The sequence below is a fragment of the Oenanthe melanoleuca genome, chromosome 1A (assembly GCF_029582105.1).
Source record: "Oenanthe melanoleuca isolate GR-GAL-2019-014 chromosome 1A, OMel1.0, whole genome shotgun sequence".
Lineage (NCBI taxonomy): Eukaryota > Metazoa > Chordata > Aves > Passeriformes > Muscicapidae > Oenanthe > Oenanthe melanoleuca.
In genome coordinates, this window is record NC_079334.1 from 19347420 (window position 1) to 19365761 (window position 18342).

Below are 18342 nucleotides of genomic sequence, written 5' to 3' on the forward strand. Positions count from 1 at the left end.
AAACTCTTTTTACCTTTTGCAAAATACAGCTTTCTCTTTGGAAGTAAACTCTGCTCTCTTTCCAAAGTTTTTATGAAAAATCTGAGAGTGAAAAGATACATTGTGAAGCTGATTATAAAAGTACACTTTTCAAGAATAACTGCAAAGTCATTGCTGGTTAGTTGTTGAGTAAGCCAAATTGAAAGTGAGCATTCCGTGCTTTATCATGGGGTGATAGAATAATTCAGGTTGAAAGAGTGCAATCTCCTGCTGAGCCTCTAGTACTGCCTCCTGCTCAAAATGGGACAGCTCTGTGATCAAACAGGTTGCTCAGTGCTTCATCCTGTCAGGTTCTGTCCCTGTAAAAGGACACTGCCCAGCTTCCCTGTGCAGCTTTTCCACTGTTTGAGCATCCTCATGGTGAAGAAGTTTTGCCTCCTATGCACTCTGTGAATCTTTAGTTTCTCTTTTATTTACTCCCCTAAGCATTGAATTTGTTTCTGATTTCTTGGAATATCTTTCCATCACATGTTGCTTCACAAAATTCTTGCTTGCAGGCTTCTCTGCTAGGACACCAGAGAAATCAGAGCTACTACTGGGGACACTTCATGCTTAGGTTATGAGTTAGAGGCACTATCTCTCTGCAGCCAGAAGGTGTCATTCACGTGTGGGAAATGAGATATGACCTAACTTTATCTAATAAAAACTGCTAACGCTGGATCTGCAGGGGCACGTTCTTCTCTGCAGAGTGTTTTGGGACCAGGTGTCTTTGCACTAATTGTCATTGGCCACGGTGACCCTGCTTGTCACAATGCCTGAGTAGCTGCATAAGAATGAAATAGAAAGTCTGTGGTTCCTGCTTGTAGGTGTCAGTTTCAGGTCTCTTTTCAACTACAGGTTCTGTGAAATAAGGTGAGCTTAAGTAAAAACCTGTTGGTTACAGCGGGCAGGAGTTCTGATTACCTTAAATGTGTATCTCCCATTTTTTCAGCATGGTTTTTGTTCTGAGTTTGACTATTGATATTTTTCTGTCTGAGTCTGAATTAAAATTGTAACTTGTTTTCTTGCAGAATGCCTATAATGCTGCGTAGCTCCAATTGTGTACTTACTGGGAAAACTCCAGCAGAATTTGCCAAACTAAATGAGTGTCCCTTAGATCCAGGTACATTTTCACTCATGTTCTTTTTTTTTTCCCCCATCTGTGCTTTGAGTTTTGAATATTTTTTAGCAAAGAAATACTCCTTTTATATGTTTCCTGCCACCATTAAGTCTTTGTGGAAACTTCTCAAGTGTGTGCTTGCAACTAAAAGAAATTGTCAGGCTTTTTGGTTGAGAACATGAATAATTGGTATTTGCAGACAAAGTTTTCAACCACAAAAAAAACCCCAAAAAACCACACCAAAATTTCGAATATTTTATTTTTAATTTTGTATATAGTGTTGTGCTGTGATGTGTTATATGAAAAAAAAAGGTGGAGTTAATTTATTGAAAATTAAACAGATTAGGAATGAGTGGAATATGATGTCCTCCAGAGTGGGAACTCTCATTTGTCATTGCCTTTTGTAAAGCAAGAATGAAGTGCTACATATTACATGGTATTATTTGATATGTAGAGATGAGGTGGAGGGTTATAACAAGCAACTTCTTAGGTTTTTATCTGTCAAGTTTGTTCATTACTCTTTTAAGGGAGAATTTGCTCTCTCATTGTGTACTTATGGTTTACTTTCTAGTAATTTATATTCAAAGGCATACTGGAGGAGGCAAGTAAGGTGCAAGGGTACTGACATGCACAATATTTTTTTCTGTTAACTAGGTGGCTATTTCATTGTTAAAGGTGTAGAGAAAGTCATTCTTATTCAAGAGCAGTTATCCAAAAACAGAATAATTGTTGAAGCTGATAGAAAAGGCACAGTTGGCGCTTCTGTTACCAGGTATGGTAAATTCCTACCATTACATAAAGGAGATAAACCTAAAGCTTTAGAACTTCATTGTTGTCCTTGAAATAGCTGTGGAGGTTTCTTCCTTGTATAGTTTAACCAGAAAAAGCTGTAGACATCCAATGCTCCTGACTTGCTACTATGATTTTGTATGCTAAAACTTCAATCCCTAAATAATATAGTATTTCCAAAAAAATAGGGGAGAGTTGCTCGTGTGTTTCAGGGTTCATCCCAGATTAGGAAAAGCAAGTTCTAATTTTTAATGTAACAAAGTGCACTTCCTTATTGATGGTGTTTGGTCTCATTTTGCAGCAAGCAACATGAAGTTACTACAGTGGAAATTTGATGTAACTTTCTGTCTGCCTTTCTATGTAAAATTGGCAGAAAGCTTTTAAAGGCAAAGGCAGCTGAAGAGGAAACAAATACTTTTGTACAACACAAATTACTTAAAATGGCAAAGTAGTCTAAATTTGGCCTTTCCTCCATCAAGTTTTGTTTCTATTTTGTTTGGCCTTTGGTTGGTTGTTTTTTGTTTTTCAAGCTGCATTCTGGTCTGTTCTATGGTGTTCTATGGTGCTTGTCACTGTCCAGTGTGAGGGCTGGATTTTTTTCTTCTCAGTTACTTCTAGCTACTCTGCTGTCTCCCAGTAAGATTGGATGAGGCTAATGTACCACCAAGTACTGTTATGTTTTTACCACTGTTGCTGCAGTGCTTGTTCACAGTTTGATCTTGATGGTTACATCAAAACTGATTATCAAAGCAGGTAAAGATGATTTTTAAAAGTACAGACTTCTACTTGCTTAAGTCAAATATTCCAAATAGTCCACAGCACAGGTGATAATACCCTATTACCTTGAAGTTACAGGGTGATCCCTGACTGGTTTGATGTAATTTTTAAAAGAGGAGGAACTGGGATTAATTCAGCTTAAAGATTGTTCAAGCTTGCTTAGTTCTGTACAGAAGATTTTAGGAGTCTGTGCAAACGCTCTGTTGGACATAGTATTATTTTTATTTTAACTTCAGTTCCACTCATGAGAAGAAGAGCAGAACAAATATGGTTGTGAAACAAGGAAGATTTTACCTGAGGCACAACACTCTGTCAGAAGATATTCCTATTGCTATCATATTTAAGGTAACACAGCTGTTTGTTTGGAAAAAAAAACAAAGGGGAAAAATGCTGAGCTGTAGCTCAAGAATGAAGATCGACAGTAGCTCTGATGTTAATATGTACAGAAGGACTTGGCAGGGCTTAGAAACTGCAAGCTTTTTTTCCCTTGGGAAGTCATCTTTATTGTACAGCAAAAAGGAGAATAAGTACTGTATTCTTCTGCAAGCTGAGCATTGCTGAGCCAAGACAAACATCTGCCACCCCCTTACTCTGCCTTGTGAGGTGCCTCTGTTACTACAGGTCAGAAGAGTTTTGGTTTGTTATGAGCTATGTTAAAAGTTATGTTAAGGGTCATTGTTGCTGTTTTTTTGTCTGTGGAATCAAATGTATGGACTTCAGCAGGAAAGGTGGTGTGTGGACATGCTCTGTCCAGCTGCTAGAGGAGTCAGTGGGTCATGGCCAGGTCTTAGGCTGGGACCTGCCCTGCCAACAGCTGGGAGCTCCTCCCTGTCCTGTAATGCTTTGCCTGAGGGTTTACAGCCTGGTACGTTGCATGTGTAGGAGGAAATGGGGCTGCATTCCTGGGGGCACAAAGAAACAAAACTCTTTCTGTGTTCTCTATAGTGGGTTAGAGCACAGCAGGTTCGGAGAGGTGGTCACAGGAAATGATGTGCCAGGAGAGGGCAGCACGAGGTTGCAGCATCTGAGCTGGTCATGCCCACAGCACAGATGTTATTTGTGGGTTTGTCTGTGTTCCTGCAGTGCTTACCGTGCCTTGGTACTAGAAAATAGTTTAATTACTGGATTTAGACTTGAGAAGTAAACCTCTGTTACCTCTGATTAAGCAAGTCTCTTCAAAAAGAGAGGAGATCATCTGTTTTTAGTGACCAGGGTTAAAGGAGTTTGAGAAGGTATTTCTGGACAGAAATGCACATAAAAGTGCCAGGATTAAGTTCACAGCTCTTGTGTTGCAGGAAAGTGCTCATGTGGCTCTTAATCCATTTGCTGCAGTACCAAACTGCTGGATTCCACCCTACCTTATAGACTTTCATTACATTTTGTCACTCTGTGCTGGTACAGATAAATACCTGCTCACATAGAGTAACTGCCCTGTCTGAGGAGATGGATGTTGGCTTGTTTTTCTAAGCAAAATTGTACTGAATATTTTATTACCTTCTGACAATACTTGCTGTAATTATCCCCTTCTTCATAAGTATCTTTTGAATTTTAGATAATAGTCCTTAATTTTTCATTTATTAATTGAATAAGGGTTTACAGTTGTTAGAAGCTCTTGGCTGTAGTGCTTTTCAATGATTTATATTGATTTAATACAGTAACAAGTTGGCTACACCCACTTTAACTATTCCGAATGTTCCATTCCAGCAGTTCTCCTGAGTGGTCATCTTTTTTACTTTTCCTTTAATGGTATGAACTTCTGGGATCTTCTGTCTACTTCTGATGAGTCTCCAGCTGGAAATGAAAGCAGTCTCTGATTTTCCTTTCTTGGGCATTGCTGTAATGTGCTATTGCTTTGTTCTATTTAACTACTAGAAGCAAGATTACAAATGCAATAGCACTCAGCCTGGACAATCCCAAACTCAGGGATGCCTGTCTAACTTCAGCTCTCTCACACAGTAGTATTATACATAGGAGATTTGTTGGAGAAGCAAGGAGAATAATTCCTTTCTGCTGACACCCAAGCCTTGGGCATGAAGCATGTGTCTTCCTTGTTACTAGTAGCTGTTCTGCTTCTTGTGATGTAGAGATCCACACCTGCAAGGGACAAAATTAAACTATATAGACAATCTGATGTCTGAAGTTTTGACTACCTCTAAATCCTTAACTTGTACAGAAACAGCTACGTGTATAATTTCTAATTAAAGACTAAAATGAGGAAGCAATGGCAAAATCTTTAGCTCTGCATTTCCTCCCAGACCAGCATCCAGGCTACAACCAAGTTCCACCTCTGTGGACCTTTGTGTTTTGATTAAGAAAACAAATAGTAATTGGTAGAGGGCTGCCTTTCAGTCCATTGGCCAGCTAGAGGGGGCAGTTTGTCAGGAACTATCTGAGAGACAGTGAGCAATTTTGGATTGTCTTTCTAGTCCCAATATTTTTAATTGACGTGATATTCTGTGTGACTTAAGAAATAGATCAGGTGCAGAAAATCATTGTAGCATTACAGAAAAGAAAGCAACTATTGCAGATCTATAATGTGTATTTAAAGCTACTGCATCTGTAAGGTGGACATCTTTGTCAAAAGCAAGCACTGTGAAATAGAGAACATTACAGACACCACCAACTGACAGAGCTGAGGCCTAAAATTCCTAGAGCTCCCTAGGCTAGAATCTAAGGTCACCCTTGTGTTTCAGGTATAAAGTCATGGACTGAGCTACGTGCTGGGGGAAGATCTGAACACAGTGTTCTCCATCCTTGCTTTTGCTGAGGAATGAAGTCCAGGCACCTGTGCTGTGGGGACCCTTGGAAATAGAGTAGATCTAAAGGTGCCTTGATCTGGATAGATAGGGACTGGATTGTGTGGGGTCACCCTAGAGGAGGCATCTGCATTCAGTTCATCCTCCTCCATAACTGCAAGCCAGAAGCCTTGTCCAGTTGCTTTGTTTTTTCTGCCATCCAGGGGTCTTTGGGATGGGCATGCTCAAATGTTTTACAGCCAGTTGTGCCAACCACATGTAAATTGTGGTTTTGTAAATTAAACACATTGACTATAACTAACAGAAATTTGATAGGCTACAAAAGGCATGTGCCTGATGCTCTTCTAGGGCAGACTTGGGTTATCTGCTCTTCGCATGTGGGGGACTTAAAGCTTTGTAGCTGTGCTAGCTTAAACAGTTTTCCCTAACCTTTATTCTTATGAGTGACAGAAGCATTTGTGCAGTCCCTATATATGGAAATGCAACTTTATTTTTGAAGTAGCGGCATAAAGCAGACAATCTTGTCCCTGAAGTTTTTTTTGCAGCTGTTTGTTGCAGTTTTTAAAAGGCTGTTAACTGCTTTGTAATGGGAAACAAACACAGCTAATTTACTTCCTGCTTGCTTTGTAACACTTCTTCATTAGTTTATATACATATGCAACCACAGGGTTGTTTAGGGTGTCTTGAGCACCCTTGCAACCCCTTTGTTTTAGCTGTGTCAGCTGTGCACATCTCATAGGACTATGTGAACACAGTGCTCTTTTGAATTTGTCAGAGTAGCAGGTACACATGCTTTACCTGGGGGACTTGGACAGTTTTAGGTAGCAGTGAGCATTGAAGGAGTAAACCATCCGAGCTGGAGGAAAGATGGTGCTGCTGCTTTTGCAGGAAGCTCCGTACATTGCAGGAAGTTAGAGCTGCTCAAAGGTAAGGGCTGTTTTTCTTTTGAGTTTGTGATCTTGATTTGGTAGGTTTGAGTGAGCCCTGGCAGCTGAAGTAAGTGAAGGTGGCATGCTGTATCAAAACTGGATAGGGAAGGAAGAGGATTATAAGTAACCTACAGAGACTTAAAAGTTGAATTTTGTGACCTGAATCATTAGATGAAGTATCTTTAGTCATGTGGGAGCTGTACAAAACTCCTTTAGGACCTGCAGCAAAAGATTTGAACAACAAGTTGAGTTTCATTTTCACAGACTTGAGTTAGCCTTGGAGCTGTTAAGGTGCAGCTCTAGAGGAACAGCTGGATGGTGGTCTGACTGGATCTGCAGGATTATGGGTTCCCATGGCTGTTGTTTCATAGCTCGTATCTTTTGAATTATGAAAACTCCAGACCAATTCTGTCTGTGATGTCAACCTTGAACTTCCCTGACATCTTTTTAATCCAGTCATCTGTGTGTCTCTGTGCTGTAATTTGGCCTGATGGACTGCAGAACTACATTCTAGGGAAGTGCCATGGAAACGCCCAGACATCATCATTAAGACACGAGCTGGGGGAGGAAGAGCTCGTGTTCTCATCTGTACATGTGTGTGTGCACATAAAGATGGACACACACACACACTTTTGGGCAGTGGGAAGCTCCCCAGTCCTAGGAAGGGGTTGACCCCACTTGGACCACTTTCTCCCACTTGAGCTCAGGGTGATCTCAGTATTCTGAATGCTTGCTTTACCTGGTCTGTTTTTTGTCCATTGACTGCTAGCCTTCAACTGAGGACTTCAACAGCCTGCTACTGTCTCCTTCCTCATCCTTTCACTGCCACTGTTAAATTATGCTTTTACAATGTCTCCTTGCCCCCTCCCCCATAAAATTATCCCTTTGTGACATTGCCTTCCAATCAAAAAGAAACAAGACATCTTGTCTACTGCTTTCCTTTTATGTTAATTCCCTTTCCCTCAGCTTTGTCCTAGGACCATGAATGTCTTAAGCATTGGGCTCATTCCTATATTGTGTGTCCTTCGTGTTTCTGAAACAACAACCGAGGAATATTTTGTTACTGTCCTAATGATGATACAGGCTAATTCTGCAGTACTGTTCTTGTTTTGGTTTGGTTTTTTAGTTGTTTGTTTGGTTTTTCTTGGAAGAGTAACATCAGGGCCAAATTTACTGAAACCAAAGTGTTAAGATTTCAAATCTTCCTGATAGCAACATGGCCCTGCTGCTTGTCCTTTCAGTGTTGCATGTAGGTGGATTTGTGGATTTGTATGCAACTCTGCTCAGGATTGTTGAGAGTATAGTGGAGAATAAATAGGTTTACTTTTAGGCTGTTGCATTAGTACATCTTTTTCAGTCATTTGCCTGAGTTTTAGTTATTACTCATCAATTAATTTCCTTCAATTTGCACATATTTAACAACACAATATATATTGTTTGGAGGCAGTTCCCATCCTTTCCTACTCAGAAATTTAGAATTCTCAGTTGATTTTGCTGCTACAAACTCCAGCTAGAAAAATCTATGCAGACATGAAGATCTGCCTTATTCTCATCTGTTTCCTGTTGCACTTTTGATCAGAGAATTCATCAAGGCAGAAGAAATCATCAGCTCTCTTTAATTTGCTATGGCTTTCAGTTTCTAATGGATGAAAAAACGTAATAAAAATTTAGATTGACTTCTCCCCCCCACCCTCCCAGTTTTTATATGACACTTAAGATTTGATTGCCATCCTAGAATTAATCTGATGGACAGAAATAGGGTGATATCAGCTTGCAGTTGACATGCTTTAGATAAATGTATTTGTGTTATATGTGCCTAGAATGGCACAAAAATTTTGTTCTTCTGAAAACTTCCAGACTAAGTGCAATAATTGTATGAATATAGTTGTTCCTAAACTGGTTTGCTGGTCAGCTATTAAATCCTAGACACATGGAAATTTAATGTTGTGAAGCTTTCATGCTTTTGTAGACTTATCTTGTGAATCTGGCTCTCAGGTCTGGAGGGATTTTGTTGACTTCTCTGCTGAGGTTTTTTAACTACTGTGTGACCTTATTTAAAAGGGTGAGGAAGTGTAATAATATTTGAAAAACAGAGATCTTAACCACAGTAATATCCCATGGCCAACTTCTGGTTCTGAAAAGAGCCTTGAGATCAGAGGGGTTACTAGTTAATGGGATCAAACTATGATGAAACACTCTTACCTGGTGAAGTAACTGTATCTTGAGTTGGCACTCAAGTCTGTCTGAGATTGTAGAATTGTGATCTGGGCTTTGCATTAAAAGAGGAAAGTCCTCACACTGTTCTGGGTGTGTGATACTTCTGCAGCGCTTTTAATTTCTAATAAACCACAAGGTGAAAAGACAGAGTTTGAGTTTAAAGGAACTTCAACCACTTCTTTGTTCAAAAAGAAAGGAATTAAAGAAAAAAATAAGCTGAATGCTTCACAATTAGAGTAACAGTTTTGCAAGGGAATGGCGTTAGGTAGGTGTTAAGCAAAGTGACACTCCATGAAGGCAATAAGAAGGGAAGGTATTTCTGCATTTTTGAGGAAAATGGGACTTTCTGGGGTACTGCCAGTTTTTAATGAGAACCAGAATAGTAGAGTCTACATAGGCCATTATTTACAATGGTCTTTGTGGCAGGCACTTTGGAGAATAATGTGAATGCAAACGTAACTTCCTCACAAAGTTCTGAGAAACATATTATAACTCAGCCAGAAGAGGTTTAGTGAGATTATTCCATTTCTTGATATGGCTGAGCTCCAGGCAAATGTGTGAAGGGGGGGAGCTTTAGCACCATCTGGAATCCACAAAAGCCTTCACTGCTGGCTGCCACCTTGAAACACTTACTGATAGAGAGATTTTTCTAAACCTGTTAAGCGCTTTCTTAGTTTATTAAGCTTTTTCCGTGGCATAAAGTCTAACAAGGTGTCCATGGATCACTGGAATAATAGAATGTCTTTCAAGTGGAATTGTGCAGTGAAGTCATTTCTAAATGCAAAGAGCTGCAAAAGGGGGTAAATTGTAAATATTTTTCAAATATGATGAGCTACATCACAGTCAACTGAGTTTGCAAAATTGCTTGTGATAGGAGATTCTGAGTACTTCATTAAGAAATTTCATCTTCCTTTCTTTATTGTAGATTCTAACTTGGTTTTGATTGTTAAACATTTTTATTTGTTTTTACTCAGTTTTGTGGGGTTTTTTCTTAAGGAAAAAACCAAAGAATTTAACTCCTGTCAGTGAAGAAAATAAAAAAACCCAAAACAGCTCTGCAAAAAGTGTGTGTGTTCCTGCTGCTTATCAAGATTTCCATTTAACGTTCTTCCATGGCTGGAATATGTGCTGCCAGTGCCAGATGGCACAGTTTCTTAGAGAAGGACTAGCTCTTGCTTAGTAGTAATGCAGACAAACAATACCAAATTAGCATAAGCAAATGTCAGTGAGTTAACATAAAGCCTGTGTTATTTCTGTCTTTTCTTCTCTTCCTAGGCCATGGGTGTTGAGAGTGACCAGGAGATTGTACAGATGATTGGCACAGAGGAACATGTGATGGCTGCATTTGCTCCTAGTCTGGAAGAATGCCAAAAAGCTCAGATTTTTACACAGATGCAGGTGTGTCTTTTCACATGGCCAGAGACCATAAAAATCAAGACAGTGGATTTGACCACTTTGCTGTGTCAGCAATGGACATAGACTTTGTGGTTTAAGGTTTGTTTTGGGGGTTTATTTCAAGCTGAGGTTTTTTGAAGGGTCAGGACTTGTCAAATGTGAGACTTTGCTCTCATAATCTAACTGGACAAGAAAAAAATCAAAGTCAAGCAATGCTTTGTTTTCAGAAGCCCAGGGTTGTGTTTTAATGTCCATAAAATTAGGACATCTAACTAGGAATTCTGCAGATTGATTGACAACTGGTAGGACAGTAAGAATCCTTTGCAAAACAGTGCTGGAGGCAGATATGGATGCCACACAGTAGCTTTTGGGGATACTAAACCGTGAGTGCCACCTCATGGTTTAATACCTGAATGAAATTTAGCAAGTACACAAAAGAACTGAAGGTGAAAAGTCTAATTAAATTAACTGAATATCTTTGGAATTTATAGAATCCTCTTTTTTATATCTCTGCCTTATCCTTTCTTTTAGTATCGTAGTAATCATGAATTTTCACCACTTTCCATTCCAAATGTTATCAGGCTGTGATAAATACATCCTATGCATAGTCAATTGTATCAATTTTCAGGAATTTTTTTCTTGGTATTACTTCCATCTTTTATTTTTTTTTCAGTTTGTTTGGTGTTTGTATCATCCATGGCTAGTGAGATTGCACACACACAAAACTCCACCTGTGTGCATATTTGCAAAGGTTACAGTTCAGCAAATTAACTCAGGTTAATTCCCTCCTTCACAGGCATTGAAGTACATTGGAAACAAAGTACGAAGGCAAAGGATGTGGGGAGGCCCAAAGAAAACAAAGATGGAAGAAGCCCGAGAGCTGCTGGCATCAACCATTCTGACCCACGTGCTTGTATGTAACATTCTGGGGGCTTTTTAATGAGGAGTAAGCTTGTATGGCTGTTTATGGTGTGAGCTTTGTTGGCAGGGAAAAATGTCTTTGATAGCTTTGTATCTGAGATAAAGTAAATCATGCTCAAAATAAAGGGGAAGACTTGGATTGAGTCAAAAGAAGTCCTTGTGAAATGCTGTACCATTGAACTAATCAAACTATGCACTTTTTTCTGCATAGCCAGGCAGTAACAGGTGTTAATTCAGGACTTTCATCTCATGACCTATACCTTTATTCTGATTTACTTTCATTTTCTGTTTCAAAGTCACCAGTGTATATTTTTTGTGTTTTTAAGGAAAGTAAAGCGCTGAAATCCCTTTTGTAACTCAGTCAGCCCAGATTACCAGTGATTTAAATGGATGTGTTTGTCTGAGTAAGAACTAAGGATCTGATCCTGAAACATTGGTATGCTTTTGTTTTGTTTAGTTTTTCTGGGTTTTTGTTTTTTTTTTCAGGTGAAGGAATTCAATTTTCGTGCTAAGTGCATATACACAGCAGTGATGGTACGCAGAGTAATTTTGGCTCAAGGAGAAAATAAAGTAGATGACAGAGACTATTATGGAAATAAACGTTTGGAGCTGGCAGGGCAGGTGAGTTTTTACTTCCAAGCTAAGTGTTTCAGGGTTTTGTTACTGTCCTATTAAAAGTTATAGAATAAGGAGTATCCGTGTTTTGTCAATTGAAGTGTTTTCCCTCTCATTTTATTTTTGTGGGCTTTTCTGTGTTGTCTCATAGATCTACTTTCATGATTGAGACTAATACATTATATCTTCACTGCTGTATTGCCTCTTTGTACCAGATGAAAGGACAGAGCAGTGCAAATTCAGCATCACTTCTGGTTGTGGCATAACACTGTTTAGTGTCAAGAAGGCAGCAGTAAGGGCCATCCCCCAATGTTCCCCTCCAAGCAGCTGAGTAAGGGAATATACAGACCAAGGAGGTGTCTGCAGGCACGTCAGGTCCAGGCTGTCCCACTGTGGAGAACCCAGCTGGTGTAACAGCTCACAGAACAGCTACTCAAGCCTCCCATAATTTGGTGCCCATAAGATTGCTTGTTTGTTGTCAGTTGCCTCTCTGGCCTCTAGAGTAGCATGGATTAACAAAATAGTGGTTCAAAGTTAACTTGAGCAACTAATGAAAGTGGATTTTGTGGAGCTCTCTGCTTGCAGAATTTTGGCACTGGAGACAGAAGCAGTATCAGAGGGCTGTAAAGGAGGGAATGGTTTGAGGTGTCTGGCTGGTACCATCATTTTGCAGAGAGGGTGGCAATTCACAGCTGTTGGCCAAACTGCATTCTCCTAATGCAGGAGGAATTTGCCTGTCAGGTGAAGGAGCTGCTTAGTTAATATGGCATGAATTTTTCCTTGCCTTGTGTGCTTATTTGGTTAAACAGTTTATTTTAGGATTGGACTTCTTTGCTATGATGAGTACTAATGAAAGTTGGAGTTTCAGTAGTTGATACCACCTGTGGTTGTTGATCATGCATCAGAAATTCAGACAAGTACACAAAATGCACTGGATTGCAGAAACTGCACCTTTGCTGTCCTCAGCGTTTGTATTGGGATTTCTGTTTCTGCACACATAACAATATTTGTTCCTTTTTGTTCCTATCCAGTGGAAATTCTCATTTTATTACACTTTTTAAGATATTCTTGCATATTGTCTCATACTCCCCCTTTCCACCCTGCCCTGCCCTCTATGCACACATGTGGACACACAAACACAGTGCAATTATTTTAGAGTAAAAACAACATGCTTTGCTTCCTAGTTTTTTGAAGAAACTAAGATGGCACTCTTGAACACATTCAAAGCCCTGAAAAAAGCAATGAAAAAACTCCTTAGCTTGTTAGGATAAGAAAATTGTTTCTTCAAATTATTTCACTGTTCATGAAATTTTTACCCTGGTGCTGAGGCAGAATATCTTTCTAAAGTGTAAGGACTAGTAAATGGACAGTAGTGTGACATTCTAATGGGATTAGTATTTTAAGATGTGATGGGTTTCTTTGGTTTCTGCTGTAATATTGCTGTAGTTCAGTAAAATTAGTTGTTGATTTGTCATCATATTGTTCTTATTTCACTGGATTGAAGGAGTAGTTTGTTTTTTCCTAATACGCTTAGAAGCAGAAAGTAGAGCAGGTAAAGAATTTTCTACAAGCTGTAAGAGAAAAGCCTCTGATCACAGAGATGTTAACAACCAAAGTTGTTTTAAATTATGTGGGAAAAGATTTTAAATGTAGAGATCATCATAACCAAAGCATATTTTTTGTTCATGAAGGAGACCTATTTACAGGAGTTTTAACACTTGATTAAGAGTAGTTCTTTCTCTCATGTGGTATTTTAAATGCTCATTTCAAGCTGAATGGTTGAATTCCCCTCTGCCAGTTTTTTTCTGAAATAGTAATTTTGTTGGATTGCAGACTAAATAGTGTAGAGTTTTGCCAGTTTCTAGATGTTTGTGTTTAGCTAAAGTTTGTGTGGATAAAATGGTTGGTAGTGATTTGTTTTTGTTTTTGTTTTTTTTAATGCCAGCATGTTCCTGGAATAAAAATCCTGTTGATTTAAAATCCGAATAAATAAATAAAAAAGAAAAGATTCCCATGTGAGGAGAAAAACACAGTGGTCTAAACAGTGTAAAGACATAAATGGCATTGTGTTTATAAAAATGTGTGAAAACAATAGCTGCTAATTTCACACCCCATGGGACAAGGGAGTACGAAATGTGCTTTATCTTTAGATAACAGAGTTGTATCCACTAGCCAAGCTGGTTTACAGAGCTTTCTCTTAGTCTGTCTGCCACTAGAGGCTCGGTAGGCCAGGTGCCAGCTGAGGTGTTAGCAAAACCTACCGATTTCAGGCTTAATCTTTTCACCTACCTTTTCTCTTCCCTTAATGTGTTCATTATTTGCTAAGCATTACTCTGTTCTTTGTCCTCATTTTTTTTTTTGTTTCTAATGCAGCTTGCTTTGTATGGGTGAGATATGGAACAGCACCAAAATCCGGCACCCTGGAAAGCAAGGGATTTCTACCCTGTGACAAAAGAATACCGCCTTGACTTCAGAGATTGCCTAATCCCAGCTGTTCTGATAATATAATTAAGGCTGCCTAATGTCTTTAATTTTGCAACCAGTTTGTGTGAAAGGGAGAATTTGGCACTCTAAAGGCTTAAACGCTAAATAGCAATCTCAAGGCGCCTAATTAGAATTCTCTGACATTAAGCTAATTGCTGAAACTGTATTTCAGCAGCTTAACTTCTTTATTAATTTTTCTTAGGATTTTCAATGAAAATCAATTGATGAGCTGTCAGTATTTTTTTTTCCTTAAATATAATTTGCTCTTTAGTGCTTCTTTCTGAAGAAGGCTGAAAGGCTCTGGACTAACTATGAAATCCATTGAATATTATCAGTGGCATTCCATCCTTTTTCTTTAATCTCTTGCACTTGACCTAAATAATGTGGTTATTGTGAGATTCTTCTTTGCCAGATAGTCAGAGCTCTTAGAGAGTCTGTGAGTGAAATTAGCAAAGTATGAGGCTTTCCAGACTGGCAAACAGTAACAAGTTGGTGTACTTGGGGTGTAACTGACTTTACTAGTTAGAAAAGAGGAAGGGTGATGTGGCTTTATAATCCCCCTGACATATGGAATTACGAGATTCTTGTTTTTTTGATCAAGAAAGCAAATATGAAACTATGTTCTGAGTAATTTCTTTAAGTGTTTAGTTAAATGTTTCAATCCTGCTCAAACCTATTGAGATCAAATGTTTACTGTAGTTAATTTCAAAAGAGTTCTTATTTAACAAGACTATCAGCCATCTTAAAATGACACATTTCCTTCTCTTACTTTTTCCCTACTTCTGAAATTCTTCCCTCATAGTCTTATTTTAGGGGACTCCAGTGGCTTCTCCTTCCTAATACAATGCTTCATAGAAGTTGCTTTTATTTCTAGTGGAAATCTAATTTAAATTAACTGTGATGTCGTAGGTTGAGTTGCAGCTGACCGGATTTCTTGTGACAATGGTGAGGGAGTATAATTTGCAACTGTTAATGGTATTACAAACATCATGAAGGGAAAGAGGTTCTACAGCACCTTCCCTTCATGCCAAGGTCAAGTCTAAAAAACCTATCTGTCCAGATGGCAGTAGGATTCCACTTTTGTCAAAGGTTAGCATGCAGTGTGTTTTGTCACCAGCTTTACAGTGTCATTTGCCAAGTGCTTTGGTCAGCCCAGCTGGAACATGTAGGTAGAGAAAAGCAAATGAAAGCTAGTAGCCCATCCCAGGGACAGAAGAATGAGTGTGGTTTGCTTTCTTGTTTTCAGAAGGTAAGGAAAGGTGGGGACTAGATCTCATGGAGGCAGTTAAAATTCGGTTTAATTTTGTATATACAAAAGTTGCATGGTACAAACTATTCCAGAATGTCTTGGCTTGTGATGGATGAACACAGAGCTTATTCAGCCCTACAGTGCTTTGTACACTGGGAACTACTGTTTCTGGCACTGGTAGCAGTGCATTTTTGCTTCTTCTGACACTTGGAACTGTTGTAGACTCAAGTCCCAGGACAGGAGTGCCAGGCTTTAGAGTTTACACTGCTTGCTCACAAAGCTGATCATTGTTAACACTTAAAATGTATCATGAGGTGTTACATGGAGAGGCTGAGCAAACTGCAGAAACAAAGCAGATTGGAGAGCCGAAGAAGTCAGATCACAAACTTTGGCAGCCTTTTCTTTTTATGGCTATTTTAAGAACTAGAAGTAATTAATGTACCTATACAGGAAATTAAATGTCTTACAATGCAACACTTGTGAATGGTTCTATTGCTGGTTGGTTTTGCATTGTTTGTTTGGGGTTTTTTCCTATTCATCTGAGTTATATAGCTTTATTGCCTAAACTGTAGATATTTTGGGTTATTGGTTTGTTTTTTTAAGGGAAAGATGTGAAGAGTATTGCACTTTCTAGATAGTAGCAGTGCTAGAAAACAGTGACAGATGTTGAACCAGGTGAGCTTTTTGTGGGTATAATTGGTTTTCCATAAATTGTGATTGGCAGAAAGTAGCAGGATAAAAGTGTGTACGAGTAAGGAAGCTGCTTAAGAAACATGAGACATGTATTAGGGTAAAAACCAGTCTTAACCTCCTAATCTTGTGTGTAATTCAGGGTTGTACGTTTAGGGTATTAAATCTTTAAAAGAGTTTGTAACCTTAGGGAGGAAGAAATAAACTACCTGGATTGTAATGTAGCAGATTAGGGAAAATAGCTGGATAGTGTAGAGAAGCACAGCTGTGCTAAAATATTATGAAGGAAGGATTAAAGCAAACCAAAAAGGGATAAGTGCATCAACTTAGACAGTTCTACTTAATTTCTGTTATGAAGTAAGTTCTCTAATACTGTAACAAGGCAAAAAACTTGTGATAAAATTATCATTTGTGAGACAGAAAAGTTGTATTTTAGCTGACAAGAAGTAGAAAGGTAGAAATATTAAACATCTCCCCTCTCTTTCCCTATTTCCTAGACTTAAAAAGTGTCATTTTTCCCTTCATTGTTTTGTATTTCCAGCTTCTTTCTCTTCTGTTTGAAGATTTGTTCAAAAAATTTAACTCTGAGCTGAAAAAGATTGCAGACCAGGTCATCCCCAAGCAGCGCGCGGCTCAGTTTGACGTGGTGAAGCACATGCGGCAGGACCAGATCACCAACGGCATGGTCAATGCCATCTCCACAGTAAGTAGTTCTGTTCTCATTCTAGCAGAATGGCAAAGCTTTTCCACCACAGTGAGTGATGGAAATGCGTACATTTATTTTTGATCAATCTTCTGGTTTTGGTTTGAAAAGCAAATCTATGGTTTTTATAGATTAAAGTTGTAAAACTCTGTCATGGGCAGGGTGTTTGGAATTCACTGAAGCATCAGTAATCATCAAGCATCTTTATTTCAAACTGGTGTTTTAGTTTTTGAGAAGGAATGGTAGAAACAGGCAAATTCAAAGTAGTGGTCATGGTTGTCTTTATCCAACTGACTGTCTTCTAGGTTCTACTTGACTATGTAGTTTTTTATTAGCTGGATTTAGCCGGGGTCAGGTTACATCATTTGTACAAAAGATTTTTGAAAAACAGCAGGAAAACATCATGAACAGGAAAAAAATCCCCTCAGTCTCAACTTTGAGCTCTTTGAGGGCAGTGCCTTTTTATTTTGAAGTTGCTGGAATGAACAAATTTGCAGCATAGGAGTTAGTACTTCTAGGCTAATGGTACTGATCTATTTAACAGGAAAATCTGTTGCATGCTGTAATATTAAAAAAAACCCTGATAATTACCCTTTAAATATTTGTCTTGGTTGGATTTTAGCCTGTTTCTGTCTTCTGCTGGAGCAAATACTTTCGTTCATGCCAGTGGACAAGAACAATAATAACTACTACTAACTTTTTCTTTCAGCTCCCACATCTGCAAGAGCAATTTGTGAGATTGCTCCTGAAATCAGCTGGTAGCTTGTAAAAGACTTTGAAATGCATGATTTTTAAAAGAAATTAGATTAGACTTAAGTATTTTAGGAGCTGGTAAAAATTGTGGAACTTAATTTTTTATCTTTGGTGCTCTTCAGAGGGCTTTTCTGCCTAGCATGAAACTGAGGTTTTTCTTTGGTTCTTGTAAACAAATTAATTCCACATATTGCATCCAAAACCACCAACAGTCTGTAACTTACAAAGCCCAGTGTTAAGGCTTATCACTGTTTAATTTTATGAGTGCCCCAAATGTAGTTAAATCTCTACAGTGCACTAACCAAAACAATTGACAGATTTGTTTCTCTAAATGCTAGTGCTTTCTTCTAGCTTGTGCCAGTTTTTCCATTTGGACTGACAGAGATAAATCTGCAAATATTCAGTCCATATTCAGTAAAGTCTTCGTTCTTCCTCTGTCTTTGGACTTTTTTTTATTGCCACATAAGCAGTTAAACACCATCTGCTCTTAAGCATTGAAAAATAATTTCTCAGGAACAATGCCCAGTGCTCACCATTCAAGAGATTAAGCAAATACCATAAAAATCATTCTTGGAAATGACAATCTCCAATCTCACCAGAATGCTTCAATGATAGTCTCAAAGAGCGTGAAATAACTGAGCAGATTCATAATTACACCAGCAGCATGCAAAAGAATTCATAGCCCTACTGCATCAGCTGTACAGTGGTGCTCAGTGAGATTAGCAACAGGTCCTCTCCTTACACTGGAAAACCCCAGAAGAGAAGGTTGGGCAGGCAGTAGTGCCACAAGCCTGATGGACATTTTAGCATCTGAAGAATCACCTGAAGCCACTGAGGGGGCAACTTCCCTTTCATAAGAGTTCTCGGTAGGATGTTCTCAATGGGTGTGGTCTCATAACTGCCCTGACCCCTTTTGGTTTTCTTTT

The 18342-nt window shown here is 38.8% G+C and overlaps 1 protein-coding gene across 1 annotated transcript in view; it reads left to right on the plus strand.

The window, feature by feature from the left end:
* The window catches only part of POLR3B (RNA polymerase III subunit B), a 74797-nt gene that overhangs the window by 7057 nt on the left and 49398 nt on the right, over window positions 1-18342 (plus strand). The window contains exons 7-13 of the mRNA XM_056481825.1: window positions 1050-1141; window positions 1793-1910; window positions 2941-3049; window positions 9882-10004; window positions 10798-10914; window positions 11409-11543; window positions 16502-16663. Of these exons, the coding sequence (XP_056337800.1) occupies window positions 1050-1141; window positions 1793-1910; window positions 2941-3049; window positions 9882-10004; window positions 10798-10914; window positions 11409-11543; window positions 16502-16663 (856 nt within the window). The remainder of the gene's footprint in view (window positions 1-1049; window positions 1142-1792; window positions 1911-2940; window positions 3050-9881; window positions 10005-10797; window positions 10915-11408; window positions 11544-16501; window positions 16664-18342) is intronic.